We start from the raw sequence: 26,082 nt of genomic DNA, 5'->3' as shown, positions 1-26,082 counted from the left end.
TCACCTCCTTCCTCCTCACCACCCTCAAGGCCGCAGTCTCGACAGCAGACGAGCAACGGAGGACCCCCAGCTCAACAACCCAGCACTTCCTCACGACTCTCCAGCACCCAGGAAAGACCTCTCTCGATGGCTTCATTCAGATCAGGAATCTACGAAGGAGAACCAGATTCTGGTAGGAGAAGGAAGAAACCCAGAGCTCCCGTCGAGGTAAGTTTGCTCGTTTCTCCCTTCCTCGTTGCATGAGCTCATCTCTTTCTCGCTCTCGCTCGAGTCGGGGAAGGGGGGCGAGACGAGAGGCCGCGTCGGGCTGGATTGAAGGTTTTTGGCTTTCGAGCCACTCTCCCTTCTCTTCTGGGGCGTAGAACTCTTATGGTGCAGAGGAGAGAGGTGGAAGAAATGCTGAGCGAGCTGGCATGAGCTTCCCCGTTCCGAGTCCTTCCTTGACCCCTGATTCTCGTCGCTGAACCAAACTCTTTCTGTTCTGCCTCCTCTCTCCTCCTGAAGACTCACATCTTCGTTCGACCACCGATCTCGAGCAAAGCCTTCATGAACATCCAGTGTCAACTCGTCGCTCATCCTACAGGTGCAGCTCGTACACCCAGCGTGAGTTTCCTCTCCTCTCTCGAAGGTGTGAGCTCGCTCCCTCCTCTTCCTTCTTCTTGAGGGATCGAGTCGGGCCCAAGCTCCTTCCTTCTCCTCTCCCCTTTCCAACTCTTTCATCGTACGATTCTAGTCTGCACCTCACGTCGTCTGACTCTTCGCTCGCTTGTGTCTTCTTCCGACTCACAGGAAAGCACTTTCAACGGAACCCGCAATGCTCGATCTCACTCGACTGCCTCGACCATCGCTCCCGTCTTCACTGCCTCGCCTCAACAGTCCTCGACCTCCCTCAACGATCCTTCGTTAGAGTCAGAACCAGCGTACGGAGAAGAGAGAGGAGGTCTGGAGGTCATTGGAGACCAGAGGATGGAGAGGCAGGTCTCTCGCTCTCCTTCGATGAGGAGCACGACCTCCGCCACGTCGCAGGGAACCGTCGCGTCGACTGCTAGCGGACCTTCGACGAAGAGGATCACTCCTCTATGGAATCTGAACCATCATGTGAGTTTAGCTCTTCTCGAGTTGACAATTGTCTTTTAGAAGACGAGAGAGCTGACCTTCAACCTTGTCCTTTTCTTTCTTTCCAGACCGTCATGACGACCTACGTCGTACGTTCTCCTACCAGCTCGTCCATCTCATCACCCTCCTCGAGCTCACCCTTGTTCTCTTCTTCTCTCTTCTCACAGTCTGACGCAGGGACGGACGCCAAACTCGTCAAGGTGAGCCTCGTCGCGTCGTTCTCCTTTTCACTTCCCTCGTCTGACCTCTCGTCTCTCCTCCTCCAGTTCCTCAAACGTGGGATCGCCGTCCATCGTCTAGGATTCCTCGAGCCGTACGAACACTGGCCATCCGTCATCTCCTCCCCATCCTCCACCAACCCTTCACCCTCCTCCAAATTCATCCCTCTCCCAACCGAAATCAACCTCGGCCGACCCAGTCTCGATCAGGTCTTCTCTCGACAATCCATCCTCTCCGCCGCCTCGAGCGAAGCTACAGCAGTCAACGGAGAGGATCAGACAGGTCCCAAGAAGCTGTTCGGAAGGTTCTTCGGGTCGAAGAAGAAGGAGACGGGAGGAGGAGGAGGATCGACGTCGGATTTCTCGTCGTTCTTCAAACCCTCAGGATCGGTCGGAAGTCTCTTCGCCAGCAAGGAGAACGTTCAACCTCCTCCTCACTCTCCCTCAGGAGCATCAGCAGCTTCCGTCACTCCAACAGCCAGTCCTAGCAAGTCGTTCGCAGCTCTCGGAGTCCCTGGAAGTCCAAGTCCGTCGACGAACAGCGTCGCAGCTCCCTCCGTCAACGTCGCTCAGTTCGATTCGATCCACGGACCTCTCCCTTACCTCGGATACCCTACTCTCGGAACCCAACCCATCGTTCGACCGCTTCCTGCGAACGAGAAGTCGCCTGGATCTCGACCAGCAGCGTACATGTGAGTTTGGGATCGAGGGACGCGTCGATTTTGAAACACTCGGCTGACCTTCGTTTCCCTTTTCTCGCCTTTTGCCTTTCCTTCTTCCAGCTGGGTCGTCACCAAGTGGACAGCAGGAGAGGACGGTTGGACCTTCGCAGGTCTTTCAGACGCTCTCAGCATCGGCTCAGGAGCTCAATCCCAAACTGCCACGACCACCGTCCGCTTCGAATGGATCCGAGGACGCACAGGCAAACGACCTTCCAATCCTCGTCGAGCCTCCGGAGCAGGATCTCCCGTCCCAGGGTCGGCTCCCAAATCGAACGGAGCTCTCCAACCGACGGTCGGCAACGTCCTCCCTCCTTCGTCCCTCGGCCCAGGTCTCTCGACGTCGTCCCCGAACCTTTCGAGAACGTCCCTCGCTCTGTCCAACACCGGAGCGTCCGAGAACAACCTCCGGATGTCGTTCGACTCGAGGAACGGAGGAGCGACCGAGACGGAACCGTCTTCGCTCGAGACGGACGCAGAGGAGGAGGTCCTGCCGGAGGATTCAGAGATTCCGTGGATGTGCTACGTCGTGAGGTCGAATCCTCAGGGAGGACCGTCGGAAAGGTCGTTGATTGGAACGCTGAGTCCTGCTCCTCATCATCCTAAAGGTTAGGGTTCTTCCTTCCTCTGGTCCTTCGAGTAAAGTTGAATTGACCGAGTCTCGTCCCCTCCCCGTTCAGTCCTCGCCCAACTCAAAACCCCCTTCCCTCTCAACCCTTTCCCCCTCCCCGGCCTCAAGGAGATGCCCGTTCTCTCTCCCGATCAGCTCAAGGACGTGCTCTGTGCGACGGCCATGTTCCTGCTGATTCGAGAGGAGTGGGGAGGGATCGGGAAGAAGAAGAAGGACGCGTCGAGCGCTGGGAAGCGGTGATTTCTCTCTCTCTTTTCTCTATTTTTGCTTTTTGCTTTTTGCTTTCTTTGCATTTCTGCTACTTCATCAATTTTTCACGCTTTAGATATGGTTCCTCGCTGTTCTACCTAGTCTACATCTCTTTCTTTCTCTCTTGGATCCGGTCTCGCTCTTCTCGCCCACTGCACGCTATATCCCCCCCCCCTTCGAAACGTCCCATCGTCGTATGATTCCCTTCTCTCCTCGCCTATACTTACGAAGCTACTCCTACCTCTTTTATGACCCACCCTTTCTTTCTGTCTCTAAACGAATCGAACCAAGCAAGAATTTGCCTCCGTTCTGATTCGCGGGATTCCGTCTCTCGAATTTCGAGGAAAGGTCAACGTCCTTTCCTTCTCTTCCCTTTCCTCAACCCAACCCACCACGACCCACCCCTCGGCTCGGATGCTCACTCGACTTTCAGCTCGTCGGACGTCTACCCTCTCCTCTGTTCGACCACCACCTTCATCTTCTTCTTCCCTCCTCTCGGATGAGTTGAGTCTCCTTCGATGGTCGACTTCTTCTTCGCTCCCTCCTCGACCTTCCTCCTCCGCTCCTCCTCCTCCTCCTTCGCCCTTCTCTCCTCCTTCTACCAAGACGCTTAATGGACTTTCCAACCCTTTTTCATCTTCTTCAAAGAGTTCATCACTACCTCTATTGAAACTTTCTCGTTCCCGACCTCCTCCGATCGTCGTCTCCAAACCACCACCACCACCAACCTCGTCGTCGTCGATTCCTCCTTCAGCAGCTCCTCCTCCTCCTCCTCGTCCCACCTCGATCCGCAACCTCCCCATCCTCCAACCCTCCTCCACTCCCTTACCCACTCCACCCCGAGAAATCCTTCCCGTCTCGAAATTCCAACAACTCCTCGAGCTCGCAAAGACACAAATCCCTCGACACGCTCCTCAAGCGAGAGAGAAACCGCAGATTCCTGGGATGCACGATCGGAGGTTCAGAGCTTGCTTGACGACGACGGGAGGAGTCAGGTTGACGACGGTGGATCTGCAGGAGTTGGGGTTGAGACTGGCGGTGATGGGGAGGTTGAAGAGGGAGTTTGGAGTGTTGGAGAGGGTCGAGTTTGGATCGGTGAGTTTGAGAGGAGTTTTTGGGTTTGGTTTTGGGAAGAAGAGGAAGATTTTCGGTGCTTTGAATCGTGTTTGAGGCGTGAGATTGGAGGATATGCATATATCCGTTCTACTCGATAAAGCCCAGCTAGCTCTAACCAGCTTCGATCCTCGCTTCCTCCTTTCAAAGCTCACAAGCTGACCTTCCCTCCCTCCCTTCTCTTCTTCCTCCTTTTTTTTTTCCTAACCAGAACCCCTCCCTCTTCACCTTCCCCCCCGTCCCTTCCTCCACCTTCTCCTTCACCATCCTCCACCCCCATCCTAAACCTCCAACCACCTCTCTCAAAAACTCTTCTCAAAAAGGCTACCTTCTCACCGGATCCCTGCCTCTCCCGCTCGCTTCCCCTCAAAAAGGAGGTCCCTCCCTCGCTCAGATCCTTCACACCGCAGCTCACTATCCGAACAACGTTCTGAGGGATATTCATCCTTACTCGACGAATCATCAGAAGGTCCTTCTTTCGGAGGAAAGAGGAGAGTACGCTCTCGAACTCGACGGACATCCAACTCAACTCGAACACCACGACCACGACAACAACAACAACAACAACAACGACAACGATTCCATCATCTCCTCCCGTCAATTCCTCATTGAAATCACTCCCGACCACGACTGGAACCCGTCTTACGTTCTCGATCCTCACGCGACTTTCCAAACTCGTTACGAACCTCCTTCCTCTTCCTCCTCTTCCTCCCATCAACCTCAATCTCAACCCGACTTCGAACACGAACGCGCCATGATCTCGTACGAAACCCAACTCTGGTCCCAAGGCGACCTGAAATCCTTCAACGGGTTCTCGGACGGGTTGAAGGAAGCTAGAACGGCGATGGGGAAGCGGTTGAAAGGGGTGCTGGAGGAGGTGGACGCGCGGGAGGCGAGGAGGTTGCCTAGAGTCGGCGAGGAGAGGAGACTGAGAGGAGGTCCGTTCGGGGAGAATCCACCGGTGATGGGGAGGATGGGGAGGACAACGAGGACGAGGAGGGAGGGAGGGTTGAGTGGGGAGAGGGTTGAGGTTAGGGTTGACGAGGTAGTCGAAGGAGAGAGCGAACAAGGGTTGGGGTTGGGGAGGACTAGTCCGTTCGCTGAGAAGGAGGAGGAGGAGGAGGAGGACGTAGCACCTCATCTGAGAGGATCACCCAGGTTCGACAACGACAACACGGACGCGTCCGTCAAACCAAAACCCACTTCGTTCTCGCCGCCGACGCCAGCTCAACCTCAACCTCCACCTCAACCTATTCCTTCCTTCCTCGTCCCACCACCACCACCACACAACAACAACGACCGCTGAACCTCCAGGAGGGTTCGACACCGTCGGAGGACTCCAAGTAACGGATCGACTCTCGGAGGAGGAAGGAGGGAGAGGAGAGGAACGCGTTTCGGAAGTCCTGTTGTTTGTTTGCCCGCTTAAAACGAAGTGCTCGGAATGGGTGGATGGATGGATGGGAATGGACCGGGATGGATGCGACGGACGGATGGGGATTGGGAATGGGGGGGGGGGGGTTTCATAGAGTAGCAGGTGAGGTTGGGTTGGGGTTGGGGGTTGGGGGTTTTAGATCTAGATTAATTAGACTGTAGACGCTTTGTGTAGGTTTTTTCGTTCGTGGAAGGAGGATGCTGAGATTTCGCCTCGGAGCTCTGTTTTTTTTTTCCTTACTTTGTCGCTCTCTCTCTCTCGGTTGGTGGTGGTTGGTCTGCCCGAGCAAGAATGGAATGGTTTCGAAAAGCCGAAAGGAGAACGAGCAGGGTGTCTTCGAAGACGGTGTATCAAAACGCAGAGGAAACGATGAGCTGGAGGAGTCGAGGTCTTCGAAGGCTCGACGACGCGTCTCGCTTTCCTCTCTCTCTCCCAACTCTCTCGAACCAGCGAAAGAACTAAAGGCTTCATAGACTATAAGAATGGGCAAAAAGATCAAAAGCATCATGCGTAAAAAACCTAACTCAGCAACAACCCACCACCCACCGCCTCTCCTCTCGCGGACGACGAAAGGACAGGTCGGGTTTTGAGCGAGACGAAGATCGAAAATCACGACAGGTCCATCCCTCCTCCCTCTTTGGTTCTCCGCGATTTGGCGTACTCGGTGAAGTCGTCCAGGATCGAGGGCCAGGCTCCTGTGAGACGACGAAGGAGGAGGGAGGTCAGGGACGGAGAAGGGCGAAGGAAGAAAAAGAGAGGAAGAGGAACAACGAACCATCGTCGTCGTACAGGTCGTAAGTGTTTGGGATCTTGGCTGCGTACTCGATGAACTACATTCGCGTCGGACAAGCAAGCGAGTCAGCAACGGACGAAGGGGGGGAACGAGAGACGACGGGGAGAGAGACACCCACCAAATGCCACAGATCCTTCGACACTCCCTTCACCGCCTTCTCCTCCAAGAACTCGGTCCACCACCCAAACTCTTTCACTCCCATCCCTGGTGATCCGTTGGGTGTGCTGTAGACGATGGCGGAAGGTTTGGATTCGAAGACTGGAGGGAGGAGGCATTGCCAGAAGGCGACGGCTGGATGAGGTGGGGGGTTGGACGCGACGAGGAGAAGGAAGAGAGGTCAGGTGGTTGGACGAAGGAGACGAGAGGTGTTGAAGGAGGGAAGAGGCGCGTACCCATTTCCCGAACTGAGAAGAGAGGGACACGAAGGCGAAAGTCAGCTCTAAAAGAAGATAGTGAGAGAAGGGAGACGAAGGAGAAGAAAGAGCGAGCGTTTCGAAAACTCACCAACAACCTTAGCTCCGTCCTCCTTTCCGAGCTCGAACACAAACTTGTAGACCTTCTTGAAGTACTCGGGATCGGTCAGGAACTTCTTCTTGAGTAGAGGAACCTGGTTGGCCATTCCTCGGATCGAGTCGACTCTGGAACGAAAGAGGAAGGGAGTGGGAGAAGAAGGTCAGCATGCAGCTTCCTTCGAGCGACTCGTCCGAGTTTCCTCTCGAACAGTAGCCTCTCAAGTGTGCAACTGGACCTGCGAGACGGAAGAGAAAGACGACCTGAACTGACTTGAGAGCTCCCCATCCTTCGCAGAAGCTCTTGAGCTCGAGGTCACCGAGCGATTGAGACTTGAGCTCGTACGAAACGATGTAGACGGCGACATCGGTGTCCATGTCCTCGATTCCGATAGCTGAGAAGTACTCCGAGATGGTCTGAACGGTGATCTGACCTGGCGATTTGGGATCTGAGGAAGGAGAGGAGAGGAGAGAAGGAAGGGAAGGGAAGGTCAGCGCTCCACCTCCTCCTCCTTCTTCGTCGAGCTCACATCTTCCTTCTCTCTTCCTCGTTTCGACCTCTCCTCAGAGCATACCGAACAGCTCCCCTTCAGATCATACATCTCGATCAACCAAGTCGTCCCAAAGGAACAAGGGAACTCACCCTCGTACGTCTTGAAAATGGCCTTCAGCTTCTGATCTCGAGCCTCCCTCTTAGCAGCGTCTCCTCCTCGAGCACTAGCGTTCTCCTGAGCAGCGTAGTCCTGGAAGAAAGCTTCGACGGCGACGTTAATGTCCCAGCGTGAGTTTTTCAGGATTCGAGCGGCATCGGTTGGTCTGGAGATGAGCGAAGAAAGGAAGGGAGGAGGGGAGGAGGAGGAGAAGAAGTCAGAGAGCGATGAGCGACCTCAACAACTCTCGCCATGGAACGAAGGCCGAAAGAGGATGGAAAACGTACGTGGCGCGAGTGAGTTGCTGGAGTTGTTCTGTGAGACGTTTCTGATCGGTTGCTGTAAGCTTCTTAGCGGAGGACTGGAGAGGAAAGGAAGGAGAGAAGGCGGAGGCGATGGGAAGGAGAGGAGGTCAGGAAAGGAAGAAGGAAGAAAGAGAGAGAGAGCGAAGACGAGCTCGACCAGACACTGAATGAGATAGACCACTGACCATGACTGTGAAGGGAGAGGAAAGGGAAGAAAGAGGCTTGAGGAGGTGTGAGGGGAGGATGGGTGTTGGAGGACGGTCGAGCTCACCACCTCCCCCTTCGAAGAGAGCTGAGAGGGGAGGGACGTGACTTTGGAGCCCGTCCTGCTCCTCTTCGCTCGAATTTTCTCGACACAAAAATCATACCGGCCGGTTAGATTTAATCTTATCTTTCAAGGAAGCCGCTCGAAGGAGTTTGTCGAGCTTCAAAAAGAAGGAGATCAGCACGAACGTGGTGAACGCACACGACCTCTGAAACGGACCAATTTAGAATCCCGTCCTTTCAGTTTTCGCCTTCTTCTCTCCAACCACCAGCTTCTCGTCAGCCAAAGACACTTCTCTACCTTCCCGTCTACCCCTGCTCAACACTTCTAGATCAAAACTCAGCTTCTATGTCTGCCCACACGCTCGAGAACTCAGAGGGCGATCGAGACGGGATCCGACCTTTCCGTCCTTCAGACCTCAAGCAGGTTCAGCTTCTCGTTGGTGCTGGAGTTATGGAGCAGCTAGCAGGTCGGTTCAGAGTCTCCTCTTATATCTGTTGATCGTCCCAGAGCTTGAGCTGATTGTTTCCCTTCCCTGCAGCTACCAACAAGCTCGGTCAGTGCGAGCTCGACCTTCCCTCCCTCCCTCCCGCGTGTAGCTGACTTTCGCCTGCTCTTCTTCAGCTTACTCCAACCCTACCACCATCTTAGTCTGGCTCGCCTTGTCCTTCACTTTCATCCACTTCATGAACTGGTGGCCTCAACCTGATATCTGGGTTTCGTTCTTTTCTCCTGCCTTCGTGAGTTCCCGTCCTCCAGCCTTCCCTTCAGAGCTCGAGCTCATCACCATCTTCTTCTCTGTAGGCCTTCTTCCTGATGGCCGTCCCTATCATGGTCGCCTTCGAGTGGTGCGTCAAATCGAGGTCTCTTTTCCTCCTGCCGCCCGAGCTCACACTGACCACGTTCCTCTCCCGCGTCGCGTCGCGTCCACGTCTCTCTTTGTTTCTCTCTTTTCACTTTCCATTGACTTCCAGGCAACACCGTCAATACTTCGAGCCCCTTCTCCGAATCACCCTCGGACTTCGTGACCTCAACGCCATCCCCGAATTCTACTCCCTCTCTCCCTCCTCGTCCTTCTTCGTCTACTCCCACCGTTCTGCCATCATCGGATGCATCGCCATCGACGCCGCTCGGCCAGGAGAGGAGCTCGAGAGCATCCTCGGATCGGAGCTCAACAACACCGAGATCGAGGACAAGAAGGCTCTGGAGGAATCGAAGGGGACCTCCAACTCGGTCGTCGCGTCGAAATCGCTCAAGAAACGAGGAGCCAACACCACCACCAAGAAGGACACCACTCTCACCTCTCCCCTTGTCCCTACGACTCAAGCTCGAATCCGTCACTTCCACGTCGACCTCCTCTACAAGAACGCAACGACCTCGGCGGACCTCCTCGAGCACGCTCTTCAACACACCTTCACCGAGTCGAAACAGGTTGAGGAGATCTTCGCCATCGATTCGCCCACGAAGCAGCTGCTTGGAGCGGTGCTAAAGAAGGAGGGGTTTAAGGAGTCGTGGACGGGACCGAAGGGGGCGAAGGGAGGGAAGAAGTTTGGGACCTTTGGGCTGGAGGAAAAGTGGGTGAGCTTGGAGAGGGACAGTTGGGAGAGGAAGCAGGAGGTTGTGAAGAGCTAGATATTGGGGAAGAAGGAAGGGAAGGAACTTTAGACGATCAGCTTGGGTCTTATGGAATTCGTCTTGGTTCGCTGGGGAAGAGTTGACGGAGGGAGAGAAAGGGGGCGACGCGTCGAGATCATCAGTCGGCCATGGAAAGTTGGGCGGACATGTTCGACCACTGCTCTTTCTGAAGCGTGGATAGTGAGCTTATCGTAGTATGTATCAAGCATTGATGCCTGCGTCCTAGCCAACGAGATAAAGAAGGCGGGGACGAAGAGTCGAGGAGCCGACCTCTCCTCCTTGCTTCTTCAATTCTACAGGCGCCCTTTTCAGAACCTCGCCTTTCTCTGACTCGAACAACGGAGTGGCAGAAACCTCCATCGACCAGGAGGAACGGAATCTACACAGGAGCAAAGAAGCCTGATAAGGGAGCAGAAGAAAAGAACAAAGGGCTTCGAGAGCTGAAACAAGGGGCTGAACGCGTCGATCAGCTCGTCCTTTTGATCGGATCTTCCCTGCCGATTGGTAGAGATTACAGCCCTTTCAACGCTTGTTCCAGAAGGATCTGCATCCCCTTCTCGTTTCAGCCGTTGTCCTCGTTCGAACAACGGTGTCGAAAGGCTACAAAGGCTGAACCTCTGCCCTTCTCTTCTTGTCCTCCAACCACTACCTTCAACTCACTCCTCTCCTTCACTCCTTCTCTTTCCAACCCTCCTCAACTCTCAACATGGACGCCTTCACCGCTATCTTCACTCCTTTCGTCGCCTCCGCTGCTGAGACCACCACCGCTCCCTCCGTCGAGGCGAAGCAGAACGTTGGAAACAACGCCTTCTACGGATGCATCGTCGCCTAAACCCAGTCTTTGTGAGTCTTCTCCTTTCTTTTCCCTTCTTCACCCATCTACGAGCTCGAAAGAATCATGCTGACCTTCTCCTCTTTGGCTCCTTTCCTTTCAGAAGACCGTGGGCTTAATGGGACGTTTTGGCGGTCGTCGAGGTTGAACCTGCTGGACTCGGGATATTTATGTTTTAACGACTATGCTACTCTTCTCCTCTGAGTTAAACGTTTCCTCCGTCGAAGATCTGAAGCTGGAACTCGAGACGGCAGAAGAAACAACGCCTCGGTGTTCCAGCCCTCGACGCTCTGAAGATCCAATCTCCTCTACCTCTCTGGGTTCGAGGCTCCATTGAAACCTCTTCCCTCCTTCGAGGATTTACTGGGAGTGTATACTCATCGACGTACGCTTCAATCATAGACTGAAAAGCACACAAGCTGAGAAAAGAGAGCCGACGCGTTGCGTGTCTCTTCCCTCCCCGAGTCCCCGTTCCCTGCCTCAGATCCTCTCAAAGGCTCCACGTATGGGACGACCCCTCAGCGCCACCACACAGACGGAGGAAAAAGATGATTTGGGTCCAAGTTACTAGTGAGAGAAGGTTCGGCGAGGAGATCCCTGATCTCCTCGGCAGCTTCAGCTCTTCCTCCCCGTCCTGATCTCCCTTTCTGGCTAGTGCGCGTCCCGTCTAATCTGTGGACCTGTCATCTGATCAAAGTGGCTTATCTCGACCAAAAAGAGTCTCTGCTCTCGTCCGCATCCTGGCGAAAGCCAGCTTCGAGTCGACCTCGTCGATGGTCCTGCGAGAGAGCGGCAGCGAAAACGCAGAAGCAGCAGGTCAGTTGCGAAGAAACGTATGCGAAGAGTATCCAATCAAGAAGCTTGAACTGACCTCGACTGCATGTAGCTCTCCCACGAGATCTTCATGAGCGGTTGCGAGCTCAGAGGGACACCAACGAGGAAGACGGCGAAGGCGGCGAGAGCTTCGATAACAATCTGAGAGGATGGGGAGGCAGAGAGGAAGAGAGAGAGAGGCATCGAGGTGAGTGACGATGCTCACTTCGAGACTTGAGGTAGATAAGGAGCTGGACTAGAAAGGGAAGACGAAAGGGAGGGCAGAGATGGGCTGAAGCTCACCGAAGAAGGAAGGGAGTCCTGTCTGTCCAGAGCTTTGAGATGGGCGAGGTCTGAGTTCCAAAGGCAAAGAGGCGAGTAAGCAGATGAACAGGAATCGTACTGAGAGCTTTAGACGCCCTGTAACTCACGTTCGTAGGCGGAAAAAGCAGCTGGAGAGAGGGAAGGGAGGAAGGAGGTCAGCGCTGGAGAAGGAGGAGCCCTCCCACGCGAGAAGCAGAGAACTAGATCAAGCGAACTTACCATGGAGAAGGACAGCGAGAGGAAGCCACGTCAGACATGTTTGAAGAAGACCCATTTTGAGAAAAAGTTGAGCAGAGAAGGATGGAGTTGAGGTCAGAAAGTGCTCACCTTCCTTCCACTCAAAACGGCCATCATCAAACAGAACCTCCTTCCTCTTTCCCCTCCTCTCCCTCCCTCCCAAAGCGCTTTTACTTCTCGCACACCACCATGACATCGGCTGGAAGGATCCACGAAGTCTGGGTCGATAACCTGGAATCGGAACTCATCGCTCTGAGGAATGCCATCGACTCGTTTCCCGTCGTCTCAATGTAAGCTCCTTCCCTCCGTTCTCCGTCGCTCTCCTTCTCTTTGAAGCTCTATATTACTTGGACCATGGGCTGACCCCTTTGACTTATCCTTCGCACTGCAGGGTATGAATCCTTCTCTTTCTGCAGTCTTCAAGCTGGAACGAGAAAGCCTAGATCCGACGAGAAGGCTGACCTCCTCCCTTCCTCCTTCCCTCACGTCCTCCCTTCACTCGTTCTCCATCCCTTCCCTCTTCCCTCTTCCAGGACACCGAGTTCCCTGGAATCGTAGCTCGTCCGATGGGTAACTTCAAGACTGGAGCCGACTACCACTACCAAACGATGCGATGCAACGTCGACATCCTTCGTCTCATTCAGCTCGGAGTGACCCTCTCGGACGAAGATGGAAACCTCCCAGACGCCTGCACCTGGCAGTTCAACTTCAAGTTCAACATCAAGTCAGTAGACTGTCTCCTCAGCTCACTCTTCTCCTTTGTCGCGTACTGATCATCCTCGTCGTCGTATCAATCTTTCCCAAAGCGAGGACATGTCCGCTCCGGAATCGATAGAGCTCCTCACCAAGTCTGGGATCGACTTCAAACGACACGAGGAGCAAGGAATCGATCTCGAGTACTTCGGAGAGCTTCTCATCACATCAGGACTGGTCCTGTTCGACGACGTGAAATGGGTCTCGTTCCACAGGTACGTTCTTGCGAGCTCACCTTTCCCTTCCTTCCCTCCCCTCCTCCGACGGACACTTCCTCCTTCCCTCTCGCCTCACTCTCCCACTCTCTCTGTGGAGCTGATCTTTCTCTCCTCTTCCCTCCTCATCAGTGGATACGACTTCGGATACCTCATTAAGATCCTCACCTGCTCTCCCTTACCACCAACCGAATCTGAGTTCTTCGAGCTCCTCGAGCTTTGGTTCCCCAACATCTACGACATCAAACACATCATGAGGAGTTGTAAGAGTCTGAAAGGAGGACTGCAGGATGTAGCCGATAGTTTACAGGTGAGTCTTTTGGAGAGGCTGAGAGCTGTGAGAGAGAGAGAGAGAGAGGGAGGGCGGGATGAGAGGGAGTCGTCGAGCTGAGGGCTGAATGAACAGCCCTCGAGAGCTCGATGACAGGGAGTCGAGATTGCTAGCTGAGAGGCGGAGGTCGTACTCTTCCAGAAAAGACACGTGTGGACTGTTCCGATGGACGAGGCTGCAGTCTCACTTCGCTCGAGCTTGGCCTTCCCCGTCGACGACCTGGCGCTGACTTTGTCGTTTCTCCCCTCTTCCCTTCCTTCAGGTCGCTCGAATCGGTCCTCAACATCAAGCCGGGAGTGATAGTCTTCTGACAGCAGCCACGTTCTTCAAGATGCGTAAAGTGTTTTTCGACGACAAGATCGAGGACGAGTTCTACAAGTGAGTCTCACGAGCACAAGCCTCTCCTCTTCCTCTCTCTCGTTCATAAGCTCACTTCTCTTCCCTCTGGTGATCTCTCTTTCTCTCAGGAACTACCTGTACGGATTCGGAAACACCAAGCAGCTCGCTCAAACCGCCGCAGGACGTCTACAGATCGGTTCGAAATAGGTTTTGTTCGAGAGGGAAGAAAGGAACGACGGGTTTCGTATTTATGACTTGATGCCACACTCTCTTCGATTATCTCCGAGAACTTTTCGCTTCCTGTGTTGCACTGCTCGGTAGGCCTAGCTCGAGAGATGAACCTCAAGGATTAGATCGCCCATCGTTGCGTGGTCCGGATCGTTCTCTCCTCGACGCGTTCAAAACCAACGAAGGACGTCTTTCAGACTCATGGAGATGCCAGGAGTTCAGGGACAGAATCCTTTCGGGAGAAGAAGAAGTGGAGTAGGGTCGTTAAAACATAAATATCCCGAGTCCAGCAGGTTCGACCTCAACGACCGCCAAAACGTCCCATTAAGCCCACGGTCTTCTGAAAGGAAAGGAGCCAAAGAGGAGAAGGTCAGCATGATTCTTTCGAGCTCGTAGATGGGTGAAGAAGGGAAAAGAAAGGAGAAGACTCACAAAGACTGGGTTTAGGCGACGATGCATCCGTAGAAGGCGTTGTTTCCAACGTTCTGCTTCGCCTCGACGGAGGGAGCGGTGGTGGTCTCAGCAGCGGAGGCGACGAAAGGAGTGAAGATAGCGGTGAAGGCGTCCATGTTGAGAGTTGAGGAGGGTTGGAAAGAGAAGGAGTGAAGGAGAGGAGTGAGTTGAAGGTAGTGGTTGGAGGACAAGAAGAGAAGGGCAGAGGTTCAGCCTTTGTAGCCTTTCGACACCGTTGTTCGAACGAGGACAACGGCTGAAACGAGAAGGGGATGCAGATCCTTCTGGAACAAGCGTTGAAAGGGCTGTAATCTCTACCAATCGGCAGGGAAGATCCGATCAAAAGGACGAGCTGATCGACGCGTTCAGCCCCTTGTTTCAGCTCTCGAAGCCCTTTGTTCTTTTCTTCTGCTCCCTTATCAGGCTTCTTTGCTCCTGTGTAGATTCCGTTCCTCCTGGTCGATGGAGGTTTCTGCCACTCCGTTGTTCGAGTCAGAGAAAGGCGAGGTTCTGAAAAGGGCGCCTGTAGAATTGAAGAAGCAAGGAGGAGAGGTCGGCTCCTCGACTCTTCGTCCCCGCCTTCTTTATCTCGTTGGCTAGGACGCAGGCATCAATGCTTGATACATACTACAACAAGCTCGCTGTTTAAGCTTCAGAAAGAGCAGTGGTCGAACATGTCCGCCCAACTTTCCATGGCCGACTGATGATCTCGACGCGTCGCCCTCCTCTTTTGCTCGGCAGACCAACATGGAATCACACCAAAACCCAAAACACTCATCAAAAGTTCCTTCCCTTCCTTCTTATCCAATATCTAGCTCTTCACAACCTCCTGCTTCCTCTCCCAACTGTCCCTCTCCAAGCTCACCCACTTCTCCTCCAGCCCAAAGATCCCAAACTTCTTCCCTCCCTTCGCCCCCTTCGGTCCCGTCCACGACTCCTCAAACCCTTCCTTCTTCAACACCGCTCCAAGCAGCTGCTTCGTCGGCGACTCGATAGCAAAGATCTCATCGACCTAATCTCGAGCCGCTCCCACGTTTCTCCTTCCTCAGCTCGACCGTCCTCCTCCTCTTCCGAGCCCGCAAAAGCTCTGAATCTCCATCCGTAGCCCAAATGCCACTTGGCTGCTGCTGCTGCTGCTGAAGTCGAAGAGCTCGAATTCTTGACCCAGGAGAAGAAGACGAGCTGGATCCGGCTGAAGGTGGGTGATCTCGACGACTTGTCGACTCGTTTGAGCTCGAAGATTGGCGTTCTCGAGCTCGAGGAGAGCAAGTCGTTGCTCGGAGGTAGAGGAAGATGCACCGTCAAGGGACGAGGTGAAAGGGGAAGCCATTTTTGAAGATTCGAGGGAGAAGGAGAGGATGGAAGTCGGGAGGCAGAAAGAAGGAGGGTTGTCGACCTTCCTTTTGAGCCGACCTTTCTGCTTCCTTCAACCATCACGACCACGCAAACCTCTCAACATGAACTTCCTAGACATCCCTGCCTCCTCTTCGGCATCCTCTTCGTTTATGCTCGACGAGACGAAGCTCGCAGCAGGAAGGCCAGAGCTGGAACCGTCGATCTCCTTCCCAGGACAGCAGTCGAGCTCCAAGTGAGATCTCCCTTCTCGTTCCCTACCAGATCCGGGCTGTTAGATGGTGCTGGGAAACTCACCACACCTCTATTTTTACTCAGGCTTCGATCTCAAACCATCACTCCTCTTGTGAGCTCATGTTCCGACTCGCTCAAGGCTCCAAAAGTCAACGAGTCGAGCTCACCTCGTTTTCCCTTCCCTCCTCCCTCCCAGGCCTCGTTCCTCCTCAAATCCTACCTCGACAAGGAAGCGAACATCTTCATACCAACTCAGGGAAGTTCGGTAAGTTACTGGGTTAATCCTTTGTGTTTATAAAGACTTCAAGCCAGCGTCTCAGCTCAATCCTTCCCTCTCCTCTTCAGACCACCTTCCCTCCCAAGCTCAAAGTGTTCATCAACGTCACTCACCACCACCTCGTCCCTGCTCCTCCTCCACCTTCCTCGAAAGGAGTCTCCCTGGACGTATGGGTACCCGGAGTGGTAGGCGATGTTTCTGTAACGGTCGATAAAGGTTCGTTGGACGGCGAAAGAGAGAGACGTCGAGTGATCAAGCTGACCTTCCTTCTTTTCTTCCTCTCTCACTTTCAGTTGGAAACCCTTCCCTCCTCATCGACGTTGTCCTGAGCACAGAGGTACACACCAAACTCAAGAAAGACCCCGAGTTCAAGCTCTACATCATCCAAGTCGTTCGTCCCTCCTCCCCTCATCGTCGAAGTCGACGCGTCTCTCCCACAACTGACCTCCTTCTTTTCGAACCCCGTTCCCGCCATTAGGCTCTCGAGAAGGTGGAAGAGAAACTATCCATTGATCTCTCTCGAAGTAGGTCCACCCCGTCTTCTTCCAAGCTCATCAATCGCGTCCTGACCTCCTCTCGATCCCTTTCTCTCAGACTATTCCCTCCCCAAAACCCTCGCCTCCAAAGGTCCTCTCCTCCCCCGAACGGTCATCCTTCCTTCGCTACCTTCAAATTCCGCTACTGCAGCACCCCCACCTCCAGAACCAACTCCAACAGTCCTCACCTCCTCCTCCCCGCCTCCCTCTTCGGACGACGCGCCTTTCCTCTCCATCTCCTCGTCTTCCACCACTCGCTCTCTTCTCCCTCGACCTTCAACCATTTTTTCTCTCGACAAGGAGAAGAAGACTTTTACTTTCACCATCCTCGTACCACTCGTTCTGCCGGTGCCAAAGAAGGAGGATTCGAAGGCCCCGAAGGCGACATTGGAGTTTGTTGAGCCTGGGACGGTGAAGTTTGGAGTTGAAGGGATTTATTCGTTGGAGGAGGATCTGTCGTCTAGGCTGGGGAAGGAGAAGGTTGATGAGAAGGGGTGGGAAGCGGAGTGGAGGGTTGAGGGGGGGAAGGTTGTGTTGAAAGGGAAAGTTGTGTGATGGATTGATGAGGCTGATCGTACAGAGCTTGGAAAGTCGGAGAGCAGGAGCGAACGCTTTGATCCCTACAGTTTTGAGACACCTCTCTCGAGTGCGTGGGGTTATGTCGTCGAGGAGTGACGGAGGGAGTCGCGGTTGTGTGCGACGCGTCTCGTTCAGACTCTCTCTCTCATCTCTCCTCAAGATACAAAACACTTTGAACTCGAGCCATTAGTCACTCATTTACGATAACATATTGGAATCCCTGTTCTCTCACCCACTCAATCCCTCTCCCTCCTCCCACCGCCCATGACCTTCAACTCGACCTCCTCCTCCTGTTCCCTCCTCTTCCCACTCGCCCCTCCTCCCCTCGTATTCTTCCTCCTCCTCTCCACTCTCTTCCCTCGTCCCGCGAGCACCCAAGCAGCCCGGAACAGTCCCAAGGGCGGACAAACCCAGCACCACCACCAACCGGGGAAGGATTCGGACTCGCGTCTCCAGGATCGAACGAGATGGGTGATGGATTGAGAGACGGTGGGGAGGGGAGAGGAGTTGTCGATGATGTGGTCTGCGTAGGGTAGTTTTTGAGGGAGTGGGATCTGGAAGAACGGGCGAGGAAGAGGAGAGGAGAGGGTGGGACGAGAGGTGAGTTTGGGAGGGACGCGTTGGGGAGAGGAGAGGAACGTACCTGGGAGTTTATGCGAGAGAGGGCTTGTTCTCGAGTGAGAGGAGGGTTCGGTGGGATGGGTGGACGAGCGAGAAGTCGTTGAAGTTGGATTTGCTCAGATCTGGTCAAAGAGCAAACGAAGGACAGGAGAACCAAGATGGTGAGCTCGAGCTCGTCCTTCCCTCCCTCCTCTACCGTCTCAAACCCAACAACAGAGCGTTCCTTTGACTCACACATAAACCACCACTGTCCTACCAACCCACTTCCACAACCCCGTCTCGATCAACAACGGCACATCCACGACCACGACCCATTCCCCTCGGAGATAGCACTTGAGGACCTGCCAGGCCATCTCCTTCCGAACGGCTGGGTGAACGATCGAGTTGAGCACTTTGCGATCGGATTCAGAGTTGAAGACTCGTTGACCTAGAGCTGCTCGGTCGATGGGGAGAGGTTCCGAAGAGGAGGAGGCGGAGGAGGAGGAGGAAGATGGGGGGAGGAGGATGGAAGGACCAAAGTGGGAGAGCACTTCCTTGTACGCTGGCGTTCCGCTGCGAAAGTCAGAGCAAACGGCTTCAGCTTCAGCGTATAGAAGAGAGCATGAAGAAGGATACTAACGGGTCTAAAACCTGTCTCGCTATGAGATCTGCGTCGATGATGGGGATGTTGTGAGGAGGTGCAGCGAGGATCGATGAGACGGTTGATTTCCCTGTTGCGATTCCACCTGTGAGACCGACGACTGCGAGAACGACGTAGTCGTTAGCAATGAGAAGAGATCAAGAAGTAGAAGAGGGACGAACCGAGCATGCTGGAGAAGGGAGTTAAGTGGGTAGTGGAGGAGAGAAGGAAGGAAGGGTCGAGCTCAACAAGAGGGCCTTTCGATTTCGGAGCCTTTGCTTCAACGACGACGATGCCTCCTTTTCTAGGGTTCGGAAGGAGAAGATGTCTTGGGCTCGCAGTCTTTGTGCTCCTCGTTCTCGGCCTGAGCTGGAATGTATCGAAATCAGGAGGCGACGACGTAGAGGAGGAGGACTTCGCCGAAGAGGTGAGCTCAAACTTCCTTCCTTCCCCTTCGTCTCTCTGCGTTTCTGCTCCTTCAAGCAGCTCCACTGACTCTGAAACTATTCTATGTTGATTGCAGTACACCACCAAACCCTTCATCTTCAACTCCTCCCTCTCGTCGAATCTCTACAACCAGTTCCTCTCTCCTCTTCCTCCTCCTCGTCGATCTCACCTCCGAATCCAACCCGTCCCTCTCCTCCCGCAACCATGCCTCTCTGAATGGCTCACCCATGGAACTCTGCTCGATCCTTCGTGCTCGAGAGTGGAACAGCCTAGGTTGGATTTCGTCTGGACTTGGTGCGTCCTCCTCCTTCTCAAACCTCCTCGAATCGAAGACTGAGTCGTCGAGCTAATCGCCTCCATCTCCCCTCCCTCTTCGTCGCTCCTCCTCACTCAGGCTCAACTCCTCCGACCCTCTCTGGCTGCATCAATTCAACTCCTATCGAGGTCGCCAGTCCATTCCAGCTCGACACTATCGAGATCACGGAGAACTTCAGCACTCGCTTCGTTCCGTCGAGGACGCGCTCTCGTCTTCCCTCGACGAGACGAGACGTGGATCTTTCTTCGTTGTCTCGGGGGATTGGGAGTCAGAAAGAGATAGTGGTGGGAGGGTGGGGCAGAGACCTAGCTGGTTGGCTTTGCCGTCGGAACGAGGGGAGGGAGGGAGGGTGCTGAGAGAGGTGTCGCATTCGGACATTTTTGCTGCTGGGGGCGGGAGGGAGTTGAGGAAGAAGTTTGAGAAGAGGATGGAGGAGAGTTTGCCGAGCTTCAACAGGTGAGTGCGGTCTGATTGATCTCGAGCTCATCCGGGTACGAAGAAGAGAGAGCTGAATTCAGAACGCGTCTCGTCTCTTTGTTCGACAGTTTCTCCATCGAATCCCACCTCTACGACATCCCATCTCTCTCCCCCACTTACGTCTACCTGAATGGTCCGCCCTTTTTCCATCTCCTCTCCCCCATTTTCTCCTCACCCACTCACATCTCCCTTTCTCGTCCCTCGTTCCAGACGACTTCTTCCTCCTCACTCCACACACCTCCTCCTCCTTCCACTCCCTCCCCTTCGGCCCCGTAATCCCCTTCTCCTTCTCCTCCCCAACCTTCAAAACACCCTTCAATCCCAACCCGAACCCTGAGGAGCGTCGGTTCTGGAACATCGAGCCTGGCTTCGTGGGAAGTAGCAACAAGGGGAGCTTTTCGGGTGGGGACGAGTCGATGGCTTTGGAGAGGTCGAACTATCTCATTGGTGAGCTCGTCTCGCTTCCTTCAGTCCTTTTGAGCTTGGAGCAGTGACTGACTCACTGTGCTCTCCTTTGTTGAACGCAGGCGAGCGGTTCGGCCATCGACCACGTCCAACTTTGCTTCACGCACCCAAACCTTTGCTCTCTCCTATCCAGCATGAGCTGAACCTCATCTGGTGGGAGAAGCATTTCTCAAAGAGTACGAGGAGGAGGTTTAGAGAGGATGGGAAGACGAAGCCGGGAGATTATCATTCGGTTTGGCTGGGAGAGACGTTTTTGGTGAGTTCGAGGCGAGACGCGTCGAGAGAAAGAGGAGGCGAAGCGAGGAGAGATGGAACTAACGCGTCTTTCGGGCTGGTTCGTGGTATAGGTCGAACGAGCTAGAGAAGCGATGCTTTGGAGCTGGATTGTGGTGATGATGGGGGAGGAGGGGAGGAAGGGAAGGTGGGAGGAGAGGGAGAGGGATGTGGTTAGGGAGCTGTTGGGTCTGCCGCCGACGGTTAAGGTCAGTCTCGCTGCTTTCCTCCGTTCGTCCTTTCGAAACATCTTTCCTCTAACTCATCGCTCTTCTCTTCCGGATAGATCACGGATCCAAAACGACCTTCATCCTCCGACCGATCCCTCCTCGGAATCTTCTTCAACGGAGCCAACACGCTCAACTCGCTCAAATCTCCCGTCGTCACCGTCAATCAGACTACACTCGAGAAGAGGCATACTCTGAGACCGGAGAATGTAAGGAGGACGTTCGAGGCGTTGGGAGAGGAAGGTCCGAAGGGGAACGCGATCGGGTGGAGTGAGTTCGACGCGTCTTTCTTTCTCGCTTCGCTCACTTCCGATTCCTTCCTACTCTACTTTTCCTCTCCCTATCTGTCTTCCGTCCTTCCCCCCGATCTCTTCGTCCTAACTTCACCGCCTCTCGTCGTTTCCTTTGATCAGCGTCTCTCGATGGTCCTGCCCCTCCCTTCGGCGCTTCCTCGTCCTCCTGCTCCATCGACCTTCGAGCTTGCTTCGGAGACTTCTGGCCTGACAACGCTCGTCAATGCATCAATGAGGAGGCTTCGAACATTTTCAAAAGACTGGCGTTCGAAAGGCCTCAGTGTGGGGATTGTTGTGAGTTGACGAACGCTTCGTTCTCTTCTCCTTTCCCTCTGCCTCAACCTGACCTTCGATTCGTCTTTCTGATGCAGTGCTCTCCGCTCTCATCCAAGCGTCTGGTCCTCTGGGGACTTCGAAACTCCTTCCTGCGCAATCGAGTACTTTCGTCGCCAACTTCCCCGTCGACCCTCCCTCGTCGTCGCCGTTCGAGGAGGAGCCTCAGCCTCACTTGCCGTTGACGGAGAGCTGGAAGAAGACGGACTTCTCATTACGAGCGGTGTTGGGTGGTGGTGTTTGGGGAGCGGAGGTCGAGCTGAAGGATTGGTGTGAGAGGTGAGTCTCAGATTCGACGCGTGATCGTTCCATTGTTACTTTCCTCGCTGACTCCTTGCCCTTTTCTTTTTCGGGGAAAAGACTGATCGCACGCTACACAGCTTCCTCGACAAGTACGTCCTCTTTCACCTCTTCTCGCCGTCCCCTCTCCTACCCGTCGAACTGACTCTCGCTTCGTTCGTTTGATCGGTTCGTTTCAATAGAAGACTCCACCTCTCTCTTCGCCCGTCTCCGCACCCCGCTCGAGTTCAAGTCTACCTTGAAGCTCCTGGAAACGATGGAGCCGAAGGTTGGGATGGTGGCGATGAACGACGATCTGCCGGACTCAACGGCGGGGGAAGGGAAAAATGGAGGAAGGGAGGATGAGGGAGAAGAGACGGTACGGTTGTTGCAGCAGTGGATAGAGGGGAAGTGGAGTGGGAAGGGTGGATGGGAAGACTAAGCGTGAGATGGGTTTAGAATTGATGACTTTACGATTTTGGGACGAGAGGAAAGAGGGGAGAGAGCAGGAGAAACAGAGGCGCGTCGTCGTTTTCGAATCGATTCGAGTCGGGGCAACAAGTCGGAGAGACTTCGCGAGGAGAGAAGAACTGGTTCCATTAAAGCCTCATGTTTGGTCTATCAGTACAGTGGGAAGAGAAGTGGAAGGGACCACGGACACGAGAGGATCGAGCCGACTCGAGAAGAGAAAAGTGGAAAGAGAGACGTCCCAGAGGCGGCATAGATTGAAAGGGGCCGAAAGAAGAAATACCGGATAGACACCAAACGACTTAAAAGCGAAGAATAGAGACCCAAAACCCTGAAAAACAAAAGAGCAAAATCAAAAGAACCCAAAATGAAACGACGCGTCGAGACTCGAGCTCAAGAGAAAAACAAAAGAGTCAGCCAGCCTCTTTCACGAGACCGTAGGCTCTTGATCGCAATGGAACACTCCTCATCACTATGTAACCTAGTCGTCCATCAATCTCCCGAACTGATCCCTCTCCTGAGGAGGATCCGAGAACGGTGATCCTCCCTGACTCTCCTCGTCGTTGGTGACGGGTCGCTTTCGGAAAGGAAGAGCTGCCGTTCCCCAGTGACTCTCCAATCCCGAAGATGCTGCTGCCCCTGCTCCTACTGCTGCGACGGCGGCTCCTCCTCCTACTCCAGCGCTGAGGAAAGGGTTGGCGTTGGGTGGAGCAGAGATGCCCGAGTGGACGGGAGCGTTGGCGGCTGAGCTAACTCCTGCTGTAGTAGCTTGATTGGCAGTCTAAAAGACGAGCGAAAAGAAAAAAGAGGGCCTCAGCACCTGGACTTCGATTGCTATAAAGAGGAAGCGGACGAAAGACGAGACGCGTACCGAAGCCATCCCCGTCTGAGTCGCAGCGTTCCCCGCTCCCGCTCCCGAGCTGGCTCCTCCAGCAGTACCCCCAGCGGCTCCACCAGCGGCTCCAGCAGCACCAGCAGCAGCTCCAATCCCTAACCCCGTCAAAGCTCCCAAAATCAACCCCTTCGCAATCAGGACTCCCAGCGTGATCGCCACGACGACTCCTCCCACGATCGATCCGACAGCTACGCCAGCCTTCTGACCTCCCGAAAGGCTTGAAGAGGCTTCGACGTTCCCAGCAACAGCGACGTCGACGACGCTGGGTTCGGCTGAGGCGGAGGAGGGAGCGTCAGCTGTTGGGGAGGGTGAGATGGGGAGGGAGGTGAGGACGAGGGAAGAGAAGACGACCGATTCCGAGTTGGTAGAAAGCAGGAGGGAAGTGAGGAGTACTGCCGATGCCGTAGGGGTTTCGGAGGGAGAGTCGAGGGTGGAAGTGAGGGTGATGGGAGTGGAGAAGGTCTGAGTTGACGCGACGACCTGGGAGTCCGAGTTGGTGATCGATACCTCTGAAACGACCTCGGAGACGGAGGTGACGAGGAGGATAGAGGGTTCGGGAGTTGGGGTAGAGATGGTGAGGATTGGAACGACGAGGGTTTGGGCTGAGGTGACGATCTGAGAGTCCGACTGGGTGACGAGGACCTGCGAGACGATCTCCGACGACGACGCGTCGACGACGACGATAGAAGGTTCCGGTGTTGCTGATGAGATCCCGAGCGGGAGAGGGGTAAAAGTAGGAGTAGGAGCGCTTGAAGTGTCGTCGACGAAGGAGGACGAAGGGACGGGTTGGAGGATTGAAGACGCGTCGACGACGGAGGTCGAACTGTGGGATCAAGGAAAGACGAGAGCGTCAGCAAGAATCGATATTCTGCGTGGAGGTAAGACTGTGGAACTGACGTCGTGATGAGAGATACCGAAGTGGAAGGAGCAGATGGAGGGCCCGAGACGGGGAGCGTCTCGAACTCGAGGGAGGAGGGAAGCTGGCTCGTCGAGGATCCGCCGACGATGATGGCGGAGGAAGGAGGAACAAAGGAGCTCTCGGCAGCGAGTACGGCCGAGGAGGGATTTGATACAGTAGTACTGAACAGAGAGAAAGAGTGTTTGATCAGCTCCGGACGGTGAACGAAGGATTCAAGGGAGACGCTCACGAGGAGGAGATGACCTCGTCGCCAGTTGTGCTCGTTGGCTCACTGAAGCGAGGCGAACGATCAGTAATGGACTTGACGCGGAAAGAAGCGGACAGAAAAAGGACGAACGAGAAAGATGACGTAGAGGTTGGTGGGCTGCTGGAAGTGTCGATGGCAGTGGAGGATGGAATCGAAGGGGTGCTGGTGTCCGACGATGTCGAAGACGGGAGTGCTCTGCTTGAGCTGGTGATGAACGTTGAGACAGTGCTGGTTCCGAAGGAGGCAGACGTCGGGATGTTCCTACAAGAAAGAGAAAGCTCGTCAGCGTAGGAGGGGAAGAGGACGCGTCAAGACTCACGAAGTCGGGAGGGTCGATGTCGAGGTGGACGAAGTTGATGACGGAAGTTCGCTGCTGGAACTGGTGGTGAACGCCGAGAGAGTTCCAGTTCCAGAAGAAGTAGAAGTGGGAGGAACCCTGCAAGAGGGGGATCCGAACTCGTCGGCGGGGGAAAGAGACAAAGGGACGGACGCGTCGCGGACTCACGAAGTGCTACTGGAGCTGAAAGAAGACAGAGACGACGAAGTAGCTGACCTGGTTGAACTGGAAGTAGCAGAGCTTAGCCTCGGCACCCTGCAGAACAACGAGAGTGGTCATCTTCAGGACTGATATCTTCGAGGCGAAGAGGGGAAAGGACACGAACTCGGCTGGCAAATCGTGCGCGTAGATCTGAGATCGGAAAGTTGAACCGGTTGAATCAGTTAATGTCGGTGTGTCATTCGAAAAGCGATAAGTAAAGCGACAAGACAAACAGACCTGAGAAAGTACTCCGTCAGTGCTGCAAGGTCCAGGCGTGACGGCCGAGTAATCGTTGAACTGAGGCGAAAGGGTGGACACAGCGCAAAGTTAGCGCTGCTATGAAGCTCGGAAGTAAGACTCGATGTAGGCTCACTCACACAGTACTGAGATCATTCGAGAGGCGATGTGAAAGGTAAGCTTTTGCCTCCTTGAAGATACTGACGCAAACAGAAAACTCACGCAGGCTCCCGTCGCGTAGTTGAAGGCGGTGTACAGAAATAAGACAGGGCTTCCCACTCCCACGCGTCGGTTGTTACAGAAAAGTGAACACTCCTCTGTACAAGTATATACATCAGAAATGGTTTCCATAACCTCGAGCCAAGAGCGAAGGAAGATAAACTTACCGCCTCCAGACATGATCGACGACGACGGTTCCAACCCAGCAATAAAGCCACACCCTTTAAAAAGCCACGCTCCGTAACTGGGGAAGTAGATCTGCGTTCTTCCCCTATCAGTCAGCGGCTCGAAGGAGTTGAAACCCCTGCGATTTGCAGGCGCACTCACAAATCTCACCCCAGCACCGTCGCGGGAAGCTCCATAGCCAACTAAAGTCGTAGTGGGACACCCGCAGAAGGGTCCACCAGGACTTGAGACGTCAGAGAAGGCCATATACCTGTCGCATCCCGGTTGGCGAGAGCCTAAGAACCGAAAGCGAAAGGGTGAGTTCCTTCCTTGTCGAGTCGACCGTACGGGACTCACATCCAGCAAAGTCAACATAGGTCGAGAGGGGAAATTCGGTATAGTTTCCCGGCCGCAAAAAACTGTAAGCGATGAGAGTTGAGCCTGTAAAAAAGGAGTGGTGAAGATCAGCTTTCGGATTTTCGTTCCAGTCATGATTTCTCTTGGAATGGACTCACCGACTGGAGGAGCATCGGGAGCGGTAGAGACTTGTCCTAGAACCAGAAGGGGGAAGAACAGAGTGGCGGACAGAGCGAAGGGAAGGAAGACGGCTGAGAACATGATGGTTGGTTGGAGGACGGGGGATGCGAAGAAGGGAAGATCTTGTAAGAGACGACGAGATGCGAGTGTGAAACAAACCGAAGTTATACATTTCTCAGACCCTGGATTCTAAAGAGGAAGCGAGAGACAACGGGAAGCGAAGAAGGATGGAGAGAGTCAGTAAAGCGAACGACGCGTCCGACCTTCCTCGTCCTTCATCTCGCCTCTTCTTCACAGCGAAGCGGAGTGGACTCACCGAATTAGACCCAGAAGACTCGATGCACTCTCTGGCCATCTGTCGACGAAAG

General features: G+C 54.3%; 13 protein-coding genes across 13 annotated transcripts; 6 read left to right on the top strand and 7 right to left on the bottom strand.

Annotated features, from left to right (window-relative positions):
* Nucleotides 1-581: 581 nt before the first annotated feature.
* Nucleotides 582-3,210, top strand: BDY24DRAFT_395827 (uncharacterized protein). Its single transcript, XM_076641363.1, has 6 exons — nt 582-1,098; nt 1,185-1,205; nt 1,284-1,316; nt 1,383-2,026; nt 2,117-2,661; nt 2,734-3,210. The coding sequence occupies exons 1-6, from the start codon at nt 967-969 to the stop codon at nt 2,922-2,924; spliced, it is 1,566 nt and encodes a 521-aa protein (XP_076494894.1). The 5' UTR covers nt 582-966; the 3' UTR covers nt 2,925-3,210.
* A 106-nt stretch (nt 3,211-3,316) lies between these two features.
* Nucleotides 3,317-5,249, bottom strand: BDY24DRAFT_395826 (uncharacterized protein). The gene is made up of 2 exons (XM_076641362.1): nt 4,258-5,249; nt 3,317-4,028 (listed from the first exon to the last, which is right to left on the bottom strand). The coding sequence occupies exons 1-2, from the start codon at nt 5,185-5,187 to the stop codon at nt 3,759-3,761; spliced, it is 1,200 nt and encodes a 399-aa protein (XP_076494893.1). The 5' UTR covers nt 5,188-5,249; the 3' UTR covers nt 3,317-3,758.
* A 684-nt stretch (nt 5,250-5,933) lies between these two features.
* DCN1 (NEDD8 ligase DCN1) lies at nt 5,934-8,026 on the bottom strand. The gene is made up of 9 exons (XM_076641361.1): nt 7,921-8,026; nt 7,718-7,791; nt 7,424-7,596; nt 7,055-7,229; nt 6,776-6,909; nt 6,664-6,675; nt 6,390-6,562; nt 6,254-6,308; nt 5,934-6,173 (listed from the first exon to the last, which is right to left on the bottom strand). The coding sequence occupies exons 1-9, from the start codon at nt 7,921-7,923 to the stop codon at nt 6,088-6,090; spliced, it is 885 nt and encodes a 294-aa protein (XP_076494892.1). The 5' UTR covers nt 7,924-8,026; the 3' UTR covers nt 5,934-6,087.
* Nucleotides 8,027-8,267: 241 nt separating this feature from the next.
* BDY24DRAFT_395821 (uncharacterized protein) lies at nt 8,268-9,936 on the top strand. Its single transcript, XM_076641360.1, has 5 exons — nt 8,268-8,469; nt 8,542-8,556; nt 8,625-8,740; nt 8,805-8,848; nt 8,975-9,936. The coding sequence occupies exons 1-5, from the start codon at nt 8,349-8,351 to the stop codon at nt 9,630-9,632; spliced, it is 954 nt and encodes a 317-aa protein (XP_076494891.1). The 5' UTR covers nt 8,268-8,348; the 3' UTR covers nt 9,633-9,936.
* Nucleotides 9,937-10,341: 405 nt separating this feature from the next.
* On the top strand, nt 10,342-10,615 carry BDY24DRAFT_416946 (uncharacterized protein; the record flags this gene model as incomplete). Its single annotated transcript, XM_076643646.1, has 2 exons — nt 10,342-10,458; nt 10,571-10,615. The coding sequence occupies 2 exons, from the start codon at nt 10,342-10,344 to the stop codon at nt 10,613-10,615; spliced, it is 162 nt and encodes a 53-aa protein (XP_076494890.1).
* Nucleotides 10,616-10,981: 366 nt separating this feature from the next.
* Nucleotides 10,982-11,907, bottom strand: BDY24DRAFT_395818 (uncharacterized protein). The gene is made up of 5 exons (XM_076641359.1): nt 11,824-11,907; nt 11,712-11,732; nt 11,584-11,633; nt 11,339-11,442; nt 10,982-11,246 (listed from the first exon to the last, which is right to left on the bottom strand). The coding sequence occupies exons 1-5, from the start codon at nt 11,876-11,878 to the stop codon at nt 11,159-11,161; spliced, it is 318 nt and encodes a 105-aa protein (XP_076494889.1). The 5' UTR covers nt 11,879-11,907; the 3' UTR covers nt 10,982-11,158.
* A 41-nt stretch (nt 11,908-11,948) lies between these two features.
* Nucleotides 11,949-13,745, top strand: BDY24DRAFT_395814 (ribonuclease H-like domain-containing protein). Its single transcript, XM_076641358.1, has 6 exons — nt 11,949-12,131; nt 12,374-12,565; nt 12,648-12,809; nt 12,942-13,119; nt 13,403-13,518; nt 13,608-13,745. The coding sequence occupies exons 1-6, from the start codon at nt 12,031-12,033 to the stop codon at nt 13,684-13,686; spliced, it is 828 nt and encodes a 275-aa protein (XP_076494888.1). The 5' UTR covers nt 11,949-12,030; the 3' UTR covers nt 13,687-13,745.
* A 161-nt stretch (nt 13,746-13,906) lies between these two features.
* On the bottom strand, nt 13,907-14,276 carry BDY24DRAFT_416943 (uncharacterized protein; the record flags this gene model as incomplete). The annotated part of the gene is made up of 3 exons (XM_076643645.1): nt 13,907-13,939; nt 14,042-14,047; nt 14,160-14,276. 3 exons carry the CDS (start codon nt 14,274-14,276, stop codon nt 13,907-13,909), a joined length of 156 nt encoding a protein of 51 aa, XP_076494887.1.
* A 612-nt stretch (nt 14,277-14,888) lies between these two features.
* Nucleotides 14,889-15,600, bottom strand: BDY24DRAFT_395811 (uncharacterized protein). The gene has a single exon (XM_076641357.1). The coding sequence runs from the start codon at nt 15,592-15,594 to the stop codon at nt 15,115-15,117; it is 480 nt and encodes a 159-aa protein (XP_076494886.1). The 5' UTR covers nt 15,595-15,600; the 3' UTR covers nt 14,889-15,114.
* BDY24DRAFT_435805 (pre-RNA processing PIH1/Nop17-domain-containing protein) lies at nt 15,594-17,115 on the top strand (the record flags this gene model as incomplete). The annotated part of the gene is made up of 7 exons (XM_076644195.1): nt 15,594-15,748; nt 15,832-15,859; nt 15,944-16,012; nt 16,093-16,240; nt 16,318-16,415; nt 16,503-16,548; nt 16,619-17,115. Exons 1-7 carry the CDS (start codon nt 15,618-15,620, stop codon nt 17,113-17,115), a joined length of 1,017 nt encoding a protein of 338 aa, XP_076494885.1. The 5' UTR covers nt 15,594-15,617.
* Nucleotides 17,116-17,375: 260 nt separating this feature from the next.
* On the bottom strand, nt 17,376-18,568 carry CAB5 (putative dephospho-CoA kinase; the record flags this gene model as incomplete). The annotated part of the gene is made up of 5 exons (XM_076643644.1): nt 17,376-17,693; nt 17,783-17,882; nt 17,995-18,312; nt 18,380-18,500; nt 18,562-18,568. 5 exons carry the CDS (start codon nt 18,566-18,568, stop codon nt 17,376-17,378), a joined length of 864 nt encoding a protein of 287 aa, XP_076494884.1.
* Nucleotides 18,569-18,671: 103 nt separating this feature from the next.
* Nucleotides 18,672-21,968, top strand: BDY24DRAFT_443052 (uncharacterized protein; the record flags this gene model as incomplete). Its single annotated transcript, XM_076644734.1, has 12 exons — nt 18,672-18,806; nt 18,903-19,120; nt 19,221-19,598; nt 19,688-19,752; nt 19,830-20,066; nt 20,147-20,340; nt 20,432-20,566; nt 20,644-20,854; nt 20,998-21,171; nt 21,249-21,489; nt 21,571-21,602; nt 21,693-21,968. The coding sequence occupies 12 exons, from the start codon at nt 18,672-18,674 to the stop codon at nt 21,929-21,931; spliced, it is 2,259 nt and encodes a 752-aa protein (XP_076494883.1). The 3' UTR covers nt 21,932-21,968.
* Nucleotides 21,969-22,438: 470 nt separating this feature from the next.
* On the bottom strand, nt 22,439-25,795 carry BDY24DRAFT_416938 (uncharacterized protein; the record flags this gene model as incomplete). Its single annotated transcript, XM_076643643.1, has 15 exons — nt 22,439-22,738; nt 22,829-23,675; nt 23,750-23,932; nt 24,001-24,038; nt 24,109-24,279; nt 24,338-24,454; nt 24,572-24,610; nt 24,677-24,706; nt 24,794-24,853; nt 24,934-24,939; nt 25,016-25,110; nt 25,180-25,270; nt 25,340-25,473; nt 25,535-25,618; nt 25,693-25,795. The coding sequence occupies 15 exons, from the start codon at nt 25,793-25,795 to the stop codon at nt 22,439-22,441; spliced, it is 2,298 nt and encodes a 765-aa protein (XP_076494882.1).
* Nucleotides 25,796-26,082: the final 287 nt, after the last annotated feature.

This window comes from Mrakia frigida, assembly GCF_051309035.1.
Source record: "Mrakia frigida strain ATCC 22029 unplaced genomic scaffold BDY24scaffold_24, whole genome shotgun sequence".
NCBI classification, from domain to species: domain Eukaryota; kingdom Fungi; phylum Basidiomycota; class Tremellomycetes; order Cystofilobasidiales; family Mrakiaceae; genus Mrakia; species Mrakia frigida.
The sequence above is the reverse complement of the archived record's forward strand: the minus strand, read 5'-3'. Positions and strand labels throughout refer to the sequence as shown.